At 42.0% G+C, this 15409-nt stretch overlaps 1 protein-coding gene across 1 annotated transcript in view; it reads left to right on the forward strand.

Annotated features, from left to right (window-relative positions):
* Positions 1 to 5830, forward strand: part of LOC139758207 (protein O-linked-mannose beta-1,2-N-acetylglucosaminyltransferase 1-like) — a 221241-nt gene extending 215411 nt beyond the window's left edge. The window contains exons 15-17 of the mRNA XM_071679450.1: positions 218 to 287; positions 3824 to 3934; positions 5483 to 5830. Of these exons, the coding sequence (XP_071535551.1) occupies positions 218 to 287; positions 3824 to 3934; positions 5483 to 5564 (263 nt within the window). The 3' untranslated portion in view covers positions 5565 to 5830. The remainder of the gene's footprint in view (positions 1 to 217; positions 288 to 3823; positions 3935 to 5482) is intronic.
* Positions 5831 to 15409: the final 9579 nt, after the last annotated feature.

Consider the following 15409-nt stretch of genomic DNA (forward strand, 5'->3'; position numbering starts at 1 on the left):
GCACACGCCACCAGCCTCAGCGCCAGCATCGCACACGCCACCAACCTCAGCGCCAGCATCGCACACGCCACCAGCCTCATTGACAGCATCGCACACGCCACCAGCCTCAGCGCCAGCATCGCACACGCCACCAGCCTCAGTGACAGCATCGCACACGCCACCAGCCTCAGTGACAGCATCGCACACGCCACCAGCCTCAGCGACAGCCAGGCGCAAGACAATTTTGAGATCCTGGACGAAGACTGGCAAATCCTGTATCTGGTTGGGTGTCCATTGTCTCATTACTGGTAAGTCGAAGCCTCAGTTAAGTATTAAGCCATAACGTTCATTCCCCCAGCTATTGAAAAATAGTGTTTTACTTACAGATAATGAGATACATTATCTCTCATGACCAATGCCTCATTTCTCCTCATTCTTTCGTAACAGTTGCCTCATCTTTGATGACTACCTCATCTTTCATGATAAGTGCCTCATCTCCCGCAACAAGTCCCTCATCTCCCGACAGGTGCCTCATTTCCCGCAATAGATGCCTTACCCCCTCATGACTGGTGCTTCATGACACATGCCTCGCCTCCCATAAACCTTAATCCTGAAAAGTCGAATTCAAACGGTGAACAGTTTTGACTCGATCGTTTTTGTTCACTTTATATAGTGACCGACAGTGCCATCTCGATTGAAAGAGAAAAGTTGTAAAGAAAATGGAAATTAATCATGGCTCCGCCGGCAGGTGTCTGTAGACCTGACTCAAAAGAAGGAAGGCTATAGGAAGAAGGAAAGACAGATGAAGGAAGAGAATTCCACAGCTGAGCTGGTCGGGGAAAGAAGGATGCATCATCATATTTAATGTTGATAATTAACTTTTTAAAGTAAACACGTACGTCATTCTTCCTAACCTCCTGAATGATTCTGTCAGATGATGACATGACATTAGTGTTACGGGTTATCTAGCTTTGCCTCTCACTTCCTTCGAAATCAAGATGTTTAAGTCGAGCGGCACGTGACTTTAAACGAGAGATTCGTATAACGTATTTGTCCGAAAGTTTACAAATCGAAGTTTGAGCATAAGATCTCTGTCGAAAAGTTCCCCAAAAAGCACATCCATCTTAAGAAGTACGCAAAAAGGCTGTGGCATTTAAGGGAAAAGTACAAACTCGCTGTACATGTAATAACCAGAAAAGTTTTTATAGAATTTAAATGGAAGGCAAATATCTTGCTTCGTGTCAAGCAGTGTCGCATATGTATGTCTTGTATGTATCCTCTGGGGCGGATATATATACAAGGAGAAAAGAGACACTTGAAAGTTATACATTTGTTTAACTTGAGCTGTAGACCGTCTTGCAGATGACCGAGCTGAGCTTTAAGTGTATAATCCTGCCTGGCAGTAGGGAGGGGGAGGATGTCTCATGGTAGGCGAGGTCTCCGGCAGGTGGTGGTCTCCGGTAAACTGATGGAGTCTCCGGTAGGAGGGGGACTTCGGCAGTCGGGGGTCACTGTCTAGCAAGGTTTACGGTAGGCGACGTCTCCTGCAGGTGGGGTTTCTTGCAGGTGATGGTCTCCGTTAGGCGACGTCTCCGACAGACGGTGATCTGCGGCAGGTGATGGTCTCCGATAGGCAAGGTCTCTGGTAGGTTTGTGGTGTTGTATGGGATCATTGGAACATATGAGGTCTCATGTGACCCGAGTCACTGGGTCAGCCAGGTTGTCCTGTGGCTGGCATTAGTCCACAAGATGGACAGAGACGTACACACTGGATGTGTATGTGGACAACCGTACTGCTCATCTGACCGAACCCGGAGCTCTGAAGGCCATGACGATAACTCTCACTCACACTTGCTACCCCACAGCCTTGATCTTAGCAGTATTTTGGTTACACACCTGAGCGCCATCCTCGGAAGGATGGCGTTCAAACTGTACCATATTCAGTCTATATTTATCTGAAATCGCACCCACAAGGTATGTGTAGAAGGGAAACTACTCACCAAGTTACAAGGTTTATTTCATCTTTTTGGCCGTAATATTCTATTCAGTTCTCAATATGTTAAGGTTACATTTATACAACTGCCCATTGCGTCCACGGAGTCTGAGAGATCGATAACGTAACCATATCAGGGTGATCATTCATGTGTCTTCAGATATCAGTTAAAGTTTCTGAGGTTAAAAAGGTATACAGCCAAGACACAGGGAAGGATCACCAGATTGCTGGTGTTGAGTTGTGTCCTCAAGCGCTGGTGGCACAAGACGTGAGGAACTCTGCAGCCTAGCTTGAGCTGGTGGTGCACGTAGGCCGAGACGATTGGTCACATTGGTTCTGTTTTTTACTCAGTTGACGCGCCATTTGTCTCAGTGCGAACAGAAGTTAGGGGAAGAAGGAACTTCATATCCTAGATATGCATCTTGCATACAAATGAGATCAAGAATACGAAGGAACACATGACACGCAACACAATACAGCATACCTACCGAGGCTGTATCTGATAATGGAGGAGGACAGAAACTGATGGATTAGTGTGGTAAGAATACAAATAATGATAACGATATTTTAGCTTAATATCATAATTATGAATGATAAAGATCACCGAAGACGACGACAACTGTTGTAGCCTCGTTTCCTATAACTTCATGTTACATAACGTCTCCAGTTGAAAGTTCCTGTCTACACAGTTTCCTCATTAATGCATTCTTCACAGGTATGATCAGAAAACAGAAATAACAAAGAAGGAAAGATAATGCGTAGAAATTTGTTCGCTTAATGATAATAATGGTCATGATAGTGATGATGATGATAACAATAATGATAATAATAATAATAATAATGGTAATAATAATAAAAATAATAATAATGATAATGATAATGATAGTGATAATGATAACCAAATAGAGACAAGTTTTCCTCTTCTGTTTCACACTTCTTTTTACTACACTACATTCCCCTCTCCAGGCTGCCTCTCAGACTATCAGATGAACTCATTTTGCACACTGTTTCTGCAAAATTGTATGCAATAGATAGCAAGCACAAGCACAGCCTATGCGTTGGGCGCAAAACCGGCTCGGAAGGCTTGGTTTGATGCTCAGTGGCTGAAAGAGTCAAGAACCTCTGGGCTTCTCGATGCTGTGTCGAGTTCTCCCCAACTTGTGCAGGTCTTAGCCTGAATGGATGTTTGATCACCCACTCTAAAGCCATCAAGATTCCAGCATGACTGTGAAGAGTCAGCCATACTAGTGCATTACCATCTGATACACGAATACCAGAGGATTTTGGTATCATAGAAAACAGATTTGCCGGATCTCTGGCAGGCTCGTCGTATCGTGCTGAACACCGCAAACACCACAACGCGTAATGCATATTTTTCCTCTGAATATCATGCATTCAACATTCATTTAGTAACCTATAGATTAGAATGTACAATTACGAGCTGAAATGGATAGCAATGTACACTTTATGTAAATTTACCAGTAACTTTCATTAATTCATAGAGATTAGCAAATGTAAACATTCTTTTGCTGCAGTCATGACAGGTGAAATCATTCACGGTGGAGGTGTCTCTAGCTTACTGGAGCTTATATGGCAGAGGTCGTGTCACTCTGGACGTACAATGTAATGTTCCAGTCAACAGTCTACAGCCCTAGTAACCTAAATGTATAAATATTTCCTGAGTCTTGTTTTATTTCAAAGATCTGCCAGGTTAAGCTTAGCCTAGTCCAGACCATGTCTTCAGACGGCCCGTCTCCCACTTCCGCTTAATTATCCCCCTAATTATCCACTAATATTGTAGTGTGCTGTGCTGACAAGTGAGGTATGATAAGTTTACTTCTATACCGGCAGCAAGCACTCCTCGGGCACGAGCGACTGGATGATTCCAGGGCCAGAAATGCTGTTGGAGGCAGAGAGGGTAACCAGACGGAGGAGAATGGCCGGGGTGCGTCGTGTCACTAGGTAGGCAGACTCCCTCAACACATTTTCTAATGGGTGTCCAGGTGAGCAGATATATGGTGTACGTTATAGTGAGATGTGTGGACACTTGAATGCGTGTTTTTGCTGACTTGTTTACAGATTATCTCAAGACAGACTGGGGATGTTTGCGTGGGGTTGATGTTGGTTGTTGGTTTGGGGAAGAAAAAGTAATGTAAGGCAAGCGTTGTTCGTTGTGTATTGCAATGGTTGTCTAGTGTTTCCGTTAGCGCCTTCAGTCTATGTGGGGAAACAAATTTTTTCCATATTCGTCCAGTTGACGAGGTCTTGGCTTTATATTTAGTATGTCCCCAAAGCCTTCTAATTTCTGCCATACCCTTTGTGCTATTTCCTTTGATTGGTCCCCAGTTGGTTTTGTCGTTGATGTTTTTCATTTTTTTATGAAAAGGTGTTTTAAGTCAGTGGCGAATTCATAACCTTTGTAGCTCCAACGTGAGTGGTTTGAAGGCGAGATGTGTGGGTGTCGGGGACTTTACCAAGTGTAGGTTTTAACCCTCCGAGAGATGACAGAAGCTGTACGTACAGGCCAGCCAGGGTTGCATCACCAAACCTAGGAAGGTTAGTGTGTGGCGCAGGAGTTTGCAGTTTATATGGTGTGTTCTGTTTCCCACAGTAGCTATGTCACTGGGTTTTATTAATTCTCCCAAGTGCCACGATATTGACTTCGTTTATGTTTACGAACTTTTTTTTTCAATTCTTTTCCGAAGATGGTTGGGATGGACACCCGCGACTGCCCAAGTGGGTGTGTTTTAGGGTTGCGTTCATGTCCGTACTCGTGGTTTGGATTCATAGTTCCGTTGTTTCTACTACCGGCTGGCCAATAGGCACATAAGAAAGAATTTATGTGCATATGGCAGCGTTATGTTGGTTAGTACTCTGTTGTAGATGATATGGGACCAGGAACAGGAATGAGAAGGATAAGAGTGGAAATGTCGAGGATTGAAAGGATGGAGCGTGCCTTCCAGCGAAACTTTGTTAGTTGAGTAAATCAGAGACGATCGAGGGTGAGGTGGAAGTGATGAGTTTAAAACTGGTTTTCCTGGAGTCTGCCAGGGTAGTGTGCGTGACATGAAAGGTGCAACATAGTGGAATGAAGATTTCTTCGTACACTTTCATTATCATGATTCACTCATTTACCTTTTTTCTCTATGATAACTGTAAGTTCTTATTCTTCTCTACTGCTCCTGGTGAGATAACGCTTCATAAATCAAACGACTTGAGCGTTTTTCTTCGGAGTCATTTATGCCAAGTTTCTCCAGACCATGTAGGAGAGTACTTCCTTATGGAACTACGACGAAATTTAGTCAAAATGGCAGGGCTGGCGTGAAGCGCTCACATCACGTCTTGCTTGATATATAAAACTGTTGTTCTCGCCTGCATTCCATTATTATCCCTTTTTGGTTCATATGACTGATTTTCACCGTATGTCAAATATACCCTTTCTCCTGACGTTGAAGTTCTTGAGAAACGAGATTGCCAGCAGTGACTGACTGATCTCTTCTGATCCTACAGGGTGAGAGTGGCGGCCACATCTGCTGAAGAGGAGTTCACACTGAACAATTACCGTGACCTGAAGCACTCTGGGGGCGGCTGACGCAGGAGGGACGTGTTGCTAACAGGGGAGGTGTTCCTAGATGGTGATCTTGGGACGGTGTGTTTTATCCCTGGTGGGTTAAATGTACTGGTGTTGCAAAGAACACAGAGCCGTGCAACACGGAGGCTTACCTCACGTTGCAAAGGAGCGGCACAGCTGTGTTGCTGAGCACGTATATCATGCTGCGCACGACATGTACCATACTATGCAGGATTTATTCAGCTCAGGACATATACTGCATGGGGCATACATCATGCTGTACAGGATGTCATGCTACCCCAATAAATATATATATATATATATATATATATATATATATATATATATATATATATATATATATACATATATATATATATATATATATATATATATATATATATATATATATATATATATATATATATATATATATATATATATATATATATATATACCTCGCAAACGCGGGAGACAGCGACAAAGTATAATAAAAAAAAATGAATATATATATATATATATATATATCACTTTCCTCTCTTCCTACACGTACACATGCCTTACATCCTCGATAAAAACTTTTCACTGCTTCTAACAACTTTCCTCCCACACCATATATTCTTAATACCTTCCACAGAGCATCTCTATCAACTCTATCATATGCCTTCTCCAGATCCATAAATGCTACATACAAATCCATTTGCTTTTCTAAGTATTTCTCACATACATTCTTCAAAGCAAACACCTGATCCACACATCCTCTACCACTTCTGAAACCACACTGCTCTTCCCCAATCTGATGCTCTGTACATGCCTTCACCCTCTCAATCAATATCCTCCCATATAATTTACCAGGAATACTCAACAAACTTATACCTCTGTAATTTGAGCACTCACTCTTATCCCCTTTGCCTTTGTACAATGGCACTATGCACGCATTCCGCCAATCCTCAGGCACCTCACCATGAGTCATTTTTTTTTTTTTTTTTTTTTTTTTTATACTTTGTCGCTGTCTCCCGCGTTTGCGAGGCAGCGCAAGGAAACAGACGAAAGAAATGGCCCAACCCCCCCCATACACATGTACATACACACGTCCACACACGCAAATATACATACCTACACAGCTTTCCTTGGTTTACCCCGGACGCTTCACATGCCTTGATTCAATCCACTGACAGCACGTCAACCCCTGTATACCACATCGCTCCAATTCACTCTATTCCTTGCCCTCCTTTCACCCTCCTGCATGTTCAGGCCCCGATCACACAAAATCCTTTTCACTCCATCTTTCCACCTCCAATTTGGTCTCCCTCTTCTCCTCGTTCCCCCCACCTCCGACACATATATCCTCTTGGTCAATCTTTCCTCACTCATTCTCTCCATGTGCCCAAACCATTTCAAAACACCCTCTTCTGCTCTCTCAACCACGCTCTTTTTATTTCCACACATCTCTCTTACCCTTACGTTACTTACTCGATCAAACCACCTCACACCACACATTGTCCTCAAACATCTCATTTCCAGCACATCCATCCTCCTGCGCACAACTCTATCCATAGCCCACGCCTCGCAACCATACAACATTGTTGGAACTACTATTCCTTCAAACATACCCATTTTTTCTTTCCGGGATAATGTTCTCGACTTCCACACATTTTTCAAGGCTCCCAAAATTTTCGCCCCCTCCCCCACCCTATGATCCACTTCCGCTTCCATGGTTCCATCCGCTGACAGATCCACTCCCAGATATCTAAAACACTTCACTTCCTCCAGTTATTCTCCATTCAAACTCACCTCCCAATTGACTTGACCCTCAACCCTACTGTACCTAATAACCTTGCTCTTATTCACATTTACTCTTAACTTTCTTCTTCCACACACTTTACCAAACTCCGTCACCAGCTTCTGCAGTTTCTCACATGAATCCGCCACCAGCGCTGTATCATCAGCGAACAACAACTGACTCACTTCCCAAGCTCTCTCATCCCCAACAGACTTCATACTTGCCCCTCTTTCCAAGACTCTTGCATTTACCTCCCTAACAACCCCATCCATAAACAAATTAAACAACCATGGAGACATCACACACCCCTGCCGCAAACCTACATTCACTGAGAACCAATCACTTTCCTCTCTTCCTACACGTACACATGCCTTACATCCTCGATAAAAACTTTTCACTGCTTCTAACAACTTGCCTCCCACACCATATATTCTTAATACCTTCCACAGAGCATCTCTATCAACTCTATCATATGCCTTCTCCAGATCCATAAATGCTACATACAAATCCATTTGCTTTTCTAAGTATTTCTCACATACATTCTTCAAAGCAAACACCTGATCCACACATCCTCTACCACTTCTGAAACCACACTGCTCTTCCCCAATCTGATGCTCTGTACATGCCTTCACCCTCTCAATCAATACCCTCCCATATAATTTACCAGGAATACTCAACAAACTTATACCTCTGTAATTTGAGCACTCACTCTTATCCCCTTTGCCTTTGTACAATGGCACTATGCACGCATTCCGCCAATCCTCAGGCACCTCACCATGAGTCATACATACATTAAATAACCTTACCAACCAGTCAACAATACAGTCACCCCCTTTTTTAATAAATTCCACTGCAATACCATCCAAACCTGCTGCCTTGCCGGCTTTCATCTTCCGCAAAGCTTTTACTACCTCTTCTCTGTTTACCAAATCATTTTCCCTAACCCTCTCACTTTGCACACCACCTCGACCCAAACACCCTATATCTGCCACTCTGTCATCAGACACATTCAACAAACCTTCAAAATACTCATTCCATCTCCTTCTCACATCACCACTACTTGTTATCACCTCCCCATTTACGCCCTTCACTGAAGTTCCCATTTGCTCCCTTGTCTTACGCACCCTATTTACCTCCTTCCAGAACATCTTTTTATTCTCCCTAAAATTTACTGATAGTCTCTCACCCCAACTCTCATTTGCCCTTTTTTTCACCTCTTGCACCTTTCTCTTGACCTCCTGTCTCTTTCTTTTATACTTCTCCCACTCAATTGCATTTTTTCCCTGCAAAAATCGTCCAAATACCTCTCTCTTCTCTTTCACTAATACTCTTACTTCTTCATCCCACCACTCACTACCCTTTCTAAACAGCCCACCTCCCACTCTTCTCATGCCACAAGCATCTTTTGCGCAATCCATCACTGATTCCCTAAATACATCCCATTCCTCCCCCACTCCCCTTACTTCCATTGTTCTCACCTTTTTCCATTCTGTACACAGTCTCTCCTGATACTTCTTCACACAGGTCTCCTTCCCAAGCTCACTTACTCTCACCACCTTCTTCACCCCAACATTCACTCTTCTTTTCTGAAAACCCATACTAATCTTCACCTTAGCCTCCACAAGATAATGATCAGACATCCCTCCAGTTGCACCTCTCAGCACATTGACATCCAAAAGTCTCTCTTTCGCACGCCTGTCAATTAACACGTAATCCAATAACGCTCTCTGGCCATCTCTCCTACTTACATAAGTATACTTATGTATATCTCGCTTTTTAAACCAGGTATTCCCAATCATCACTCCTTTTTCAGCACATAAATCTACAAGCTCTTCACCATTTCCATTTACAACACTGAACACCCCATGCATACCAATTATTCCCTCAACTGCCACATTACTCACCTTTGCATTCAAATCACCCATCACTATAACCCGGTCTCGTGCATCAAAACCGCTAACACACTCATTTAGCTGCTCCCAAAACACTTGCCTCTCATGATCTTTCTTCTCATGCCCAGGTGCATATGCACCAATAATCACCCACCTCTCTCCATCAACTTTCAATTTTACCCATATTAATCGAGAATTTACTTTCTTACATTCTATCACATACTCCCACATCTCCTGTTTCAGGAGTATTGCTACTCCTTCCTTTGCTCTTGTCAAAGGAAGGAGTAGCAATGAGTCATACATACATTAAATAACCTTACCAACCAGTCAACAATACAGTCACCCCCTTTTTTAATAAATTCCACTGCAATACCATCAAAAAAAAAAAAATATATATATATACATATATATATATATATATATATATATATATATATATATATATATATATATATATATATATATATATATATATATATATATATATTTTTTTTTTTGCTTTGTCGCTGTCTCCCGCGTTTGCGAGGTAGCGCAGGGAAACAGACGAAAGAAATGGCCCAACCCACCCCCATACACATGTATATACATACACGTCCACACACGCAAAAATACATACCTACACAGCTTTCCATGGTTTACCCCAGACGCTTCACATGCCCTGATTCAATCCACTGACAGCACTTCAACCCCGGTATACCACATCGATCCAATTCACTCTATTCCTTGCCCTCCTTTCACCCTCCTGCATGTTCAGGCCCCGATCACACAAAATCTTTTTCACTCCATCTTTCCACCTCCAATTTGGTTTCCCACTTCTCCTCGTTCCCTCCACCTCCGACACATATATCCTCTTGGTCAATCTTTCCTCACTCATTCTCTCCATGTGCCCAAACCATTTCAAAACACCCTCTTCTGCTCTCTCAACCACGCTCTTTTTATTTCCACACATCTCTCTTACCCTTACGTTACTTACTCGATGAAACCACCTCACACCACATATTGTCCTCAAACATCTCATTTCCAGCACATCCACCCTCCTGCGCACAACTCTATCCATAGTCCACGCCTCGCAACCATACAGCATTGTTGGAACCACTATTCCTTCAAACATACCCATTTTTGCTTTCCGAGATAGTGTTCTCGCGTTCCAAACATTCTTCAAGGCTCCCAGAATCTTCGCCCCCTCCCCCGCCCTATGATTCACTTCCGCTTCCATGGTTCCATCCGCTGCCAGATCCACTCCCAGATATCTGAAAGACTTTACTTCCTCCAGTTTTTCTCCATTCAAACTTACTTCCCAATTGACTTGACCCTCAACCCTACTGTACCTAATAACCTTGCTCTTATTCACATTTGCTCTTAACTTTCTTCTTTCACACACTTTACCAAACTCAGTCACCAGCTTCTGCAGTTTCTCACATGAATCAGCCACCAGCGATGTATCATTAGCGAACAACAACTGACTCACTTCCCAAGCTCTCTCATCCACAACAGGCTGCACACTTGCCCCTCTTTCCAAAACTCTTGCATTCACCTCCCTAACAACCCCATCCATAAACAAATTAAACAACCATGGAGACATCACACACCCCTGCCGCAAACCTACATTCACTGAAAACCAATCACTTTCCTCTCTTCCTACGCGTACACATGCCTTACATCCTCGATAAAAACTTTTCACTGCTTCTAACAACTTGCCTTCCACAACATATATTCTTAATACCTTCCACAGAGCATCTCTATCAACTCTATCATATGCCTTCTCCAGATCCATAAATGCTACATACAAATCCATTTACTTTTCTAAGTATTTCTCACATACATTCTTCAAAGCAAACACCTGATCCACACATCCTCTACCACTTCTGAAACCACACTGCTCTTCCCCAATCTGATGCTCTGTACATGCCTTCACCCTCTCAATAAATACCCTCCCATATAATTCACCAGGAATACTCAACAAACTTATACCTCTGTAATTGGAGTACTCACTCTTATCCCCTTTGCCTTTGTACAATGGCACTATGCAAGCATTCCGCCAATCCTCAGGCACCTCATCATTAATCATATATACATTAATAACCTTACCAACCAGTCAACAATACAGTCACCCCCCCTTTTTTAATGAATTCCACTGCAATACCATCCAAACCTGCTGCCTTGCCGGCTTTCATCTTCCGCAAAGCTTTTACTACCTCTTCTCTGTTTACCAAATCATTTTCCCTAACCCTCTCACTTTGCACACCACCTCGACCAAAACACCTTATATCTGCCACTCTATCATCAAACACATTCAACAAACCTTCAAAATACTCACTCCATCTCCTTCTCACATCACCACTACTTGTTATCACCTCCCCATTTGCCCCCTTCACTGAAGTTCCCATTTGCTCCCTTGTCTTACGCACTTTATTTACTTCCTTCCAAAACATCTTTTTATTCTCCCTAAAATTTAATGATACTCTCTCACCCCAACTCTCATTTGCCTTCTTTTTCACCTCTTGCACCTTTCTCTTGATCTCCTGCCTCTTTCTTTTATACATCTCCCACTCATTTGCATTTTTTCCCTGCAAAAATCGTCCAAATGCATCTCTCTTCTTTTTCACTAATAATCTTACTTCTTCATCTCACCACTCACTACCCTTTCTAATCAACCTACCTCCCACGCTTCTCATGCCACGAGCATCTTTTGCGCAAGCCATCACTGATTCCCTAAATACATCCCATTCCTCCCCCACTCCCCTTACGTCCTTTGTTCTTACCTTTTTCCATTCTGTACTCAGTCTTTCCTGGTACTTCCTCACACAAGTCTTCTTCCCAAGCTCACTTACTCTCACCACTCTCTTCACCCCAACATTCTCTCTTCTTTTCTGAAAACCCTTACAAATCTTCACCTTAGCCTCCACAAGCTAATGATCAGACATCCCTCCAGTTGCACCTCTCAGCACATTAACATCCAAAAGTCTCTCTTTCACGCGCCTATCAATTAACACGTAATCCAGTAACGCTCTCTGGCCATCTCTCCTAATTACATACGTATACTTATGCATATCTCGCTTTTTAAACCAAGTATTCCCAATCACCAGTCCTTTTTCGGCACATAAATCTACAAGCTCTTCACCATTTCCATTTACAACACTGAACACCCCGTGTATACCAATTATTCCCTCAACTGCCACATTACTCACCTTTGCATTCAAATCACCCATCACTATAACCCGGTCTTGTGCATCAAAACCGCTAACACGCTCATTCAGCTGCTCCCAAAACACTTGCCTCTCATGATCTTTCTTCTCATGCCCAGGTACATACGCACCAATAATCACCCATCTCTCTCCATCAACATTCAGTTTTACCCATATCAATCTAGAATTTACTTTCTTACACTCTATCACTCTATCTATCTCTTGGTTGCAACTATAAAGTTCCTTGTGGAAACTGTGATAAATTTTATGTTGTTCAGACTGGTAAGGATCTTTCTGTTAGACTTAAGCAACATAAATATAGTATAAGAACAGGACAAGAATCAAATGCCTTGTTTAATTATCTTAAAAACTATGATCATTGTATTGACTGGAGTAACGCCATCTCAGTTGTTAACTCTAACTCTATTACCAAGAGAAATATCATTGAATCTTCTATTATTAAATACACAAAGAATTATAATCTTAATATTAGTGGTGGTCTGTAGAAATTAGATAACTTTATTGTTGATAAGATTTGTAAAATGATAAGTTTATGAACGCTCGTTGTATGTTTTGGACAATCACATGTTTACCAAATGGCGTCCTAGCTTCGTCTCTTCGATGTATATCAACTGACTGTTATATTTCTCTCTTGTGTCTCCTCTGATGATGTGATTATTACACGAAAGTGCACTTGGGAACTTTTCGTGTTTCATTTTCCCCGTGGACTCATAGGAATATATATATATATATATATATATATATATATATATATATATATATATATATATATATATATATATATATATATATATATATTCATGTGCATATGTGTAAAGACGTAAGACATGTAAAAAAGCTACTTGGATGAAGAGAGAAAGCTCGTAAGAAGATATAGCACATTGTTGATATAGTTGCGAGGGTCGTGTGTGACAGTATCATTAAATGCTTTGTGATAGGAATATGACTAGTGTCTGTATAGCGTTGATAATAAGGAAGAAAAGTAATGAGCAACACAGTGAATGTGTAGAATTAGTCTTATAGACGTGAACAATGACCTCGTTATGTGTAAGGTAAACACAGATTTTGCGATGTTTCCGACAGTACAATACACTTGACCCAGGTGTTCATCCTTCCCTGGCTTAGGTTAAGTGTGTGTGTGTGTGTGTGTGTGTGTGTGTGTGTGAGTGTGGTACACATACACAAGAGACGGGGCAACACGAGTGTAAAGCTCCCTCCCCGTAATACACAATTAGCAATGCCAAATTGTAACTACCAGTCCCGTCAGGAGTCTATCTAAGTTTAGTTAGGACGGATACGAAAGACCATCTGTGATCATACAGTCACTGAACAAGACGGTGTTGGCCTTCTGAATATTACACTAGACCTCTGACATTAACGTACAGAATACAGGGTGCAGAGGTAAACAGTACCTTGCGAACCACTGTATAAAACTTATCACAGAACCATGTGAACCAGTGTTACAGAAGCTACCGTAAACCCTTGTGAACCAGTGTTACAGAAGCTACCATAAACCCTTGTGAACCAGTGTTACAGGAGCTACCATAAACCCTTGTGAACCAGTGTTACAGGAGCTACCGTAAACCCTTGTGAACCAGTGTTACAGGAGCTACCGTAAACCCTTGTGAACCAGTGTTACAGAAGCTACCGTAAACCCTTGTGAACCAGTGTTACAGGAGCTACCATAAACCCTTGTGAACCAGTGTTACAGGAGCTACCGTAAACCCTTGTGAACCAGTGTTACAGGAGCTACCATTTTGTGAACCAGTGTTACAGAAACTACCATAAACCCTTGTGAACCAGTGTTACAGAAGCTACCGTAAACCCTTGTGAACCAGTGTTACAGAAGCTACCGTAAACCCTTGTGAACCAGTGTTACAGAAACTACCATAAACCCTTGTGAACCAGTGTTACAGGAGCTACCATAAACCCTTGTGAACCAGTGTTACAGAAACTACCATAAACCCTTGTGAACCAGTGTTATAGAAACTAACGTAGAACCTTGTGAACCAGTGTTACAAGCTATCATAGAACCTGGTGGACCAGTGTTACGGAAGCTGAATTAGAAGCTTGTGAACCAGTGTTACAGAAGCTACCATAATCCCTTATGAACCAGTCTTACAGAAGCTACAATAAACCTCTCTGAACTAGTGTTACAGAAGCTATCACAGAACCTTGTGAACCGATGTTAAAGAAGCTACCATAAGCCTTATGGACCAGTGTTACAAAAGCTACCATAAACTCTTGTGAACCAGTGTTACAGAAGCTACCATGATCCCTTGTGAACCAGTGTTACAGAAGCTACCATGATCCCTTGTGAACCAGTGTTACAGAAGGTATTATAGAACCTTGTGAAGTGTTACAGAAGCTACTATAAACTCTTATGAACATGTGTTATAGAAGCTAACATAGAACCTTGTGAACCACTGTTACAGAATCTATCATAAGCCTTATGACCCAGTGTTACAGAAGCTATCATAGAACTTTATGAACTATTGTTACAGAAGCTATCATAAACCCTTGTGAACCAGTGTTACAGAAGCTATCATAGAACATTGTGAACTAGTGTTACAGAAACTATCATAGAACCTTGTGAACTTGTGTTACAGAATCTATCATAGAACCTTGAGAACCAGTGTTACAGAAGCCATTATACAACCTCCCATAGAATCTCGTAAGCCAGTGTACGTAACCTATCATAGAACCTTATGAACTAGTGAATAGTACTTACCATAAAACTTTATGAACCAATGTACAGAACCTACCATAGAACCTTGTGACCAGTGTACAGAACGTACCACAGATCCTTGTGAACCCCTGAACTGAACCTAATGTAGAACCTTGTAAACCAGTGTAGTGAAGTTACCACAGATCCTCGTGAAGTAGTGTACATGTCCTATCATAGATCATTCAGAATCAGTTTGTTGAACGTACGTACCATAGATCCTTGTGAGGCAGAACCGACCATGGCACATTCAACGATCA

This window comes from Panulirus ornatus, chromosome 29 (genome assembly GCF_036320965.1).
Source record: "Panulirus ornatus isolate Po-2019 chromosome 29, ASM3632096v1, whole genome shotgun sequence".
In the NCBI taxonomy this organism is placed as follows: Eukaryota; Metazoa; Arthropoda; class Malacostraca; order Decapoda; family Palinuridae; genus Panulirus; species Panulirus ornatus.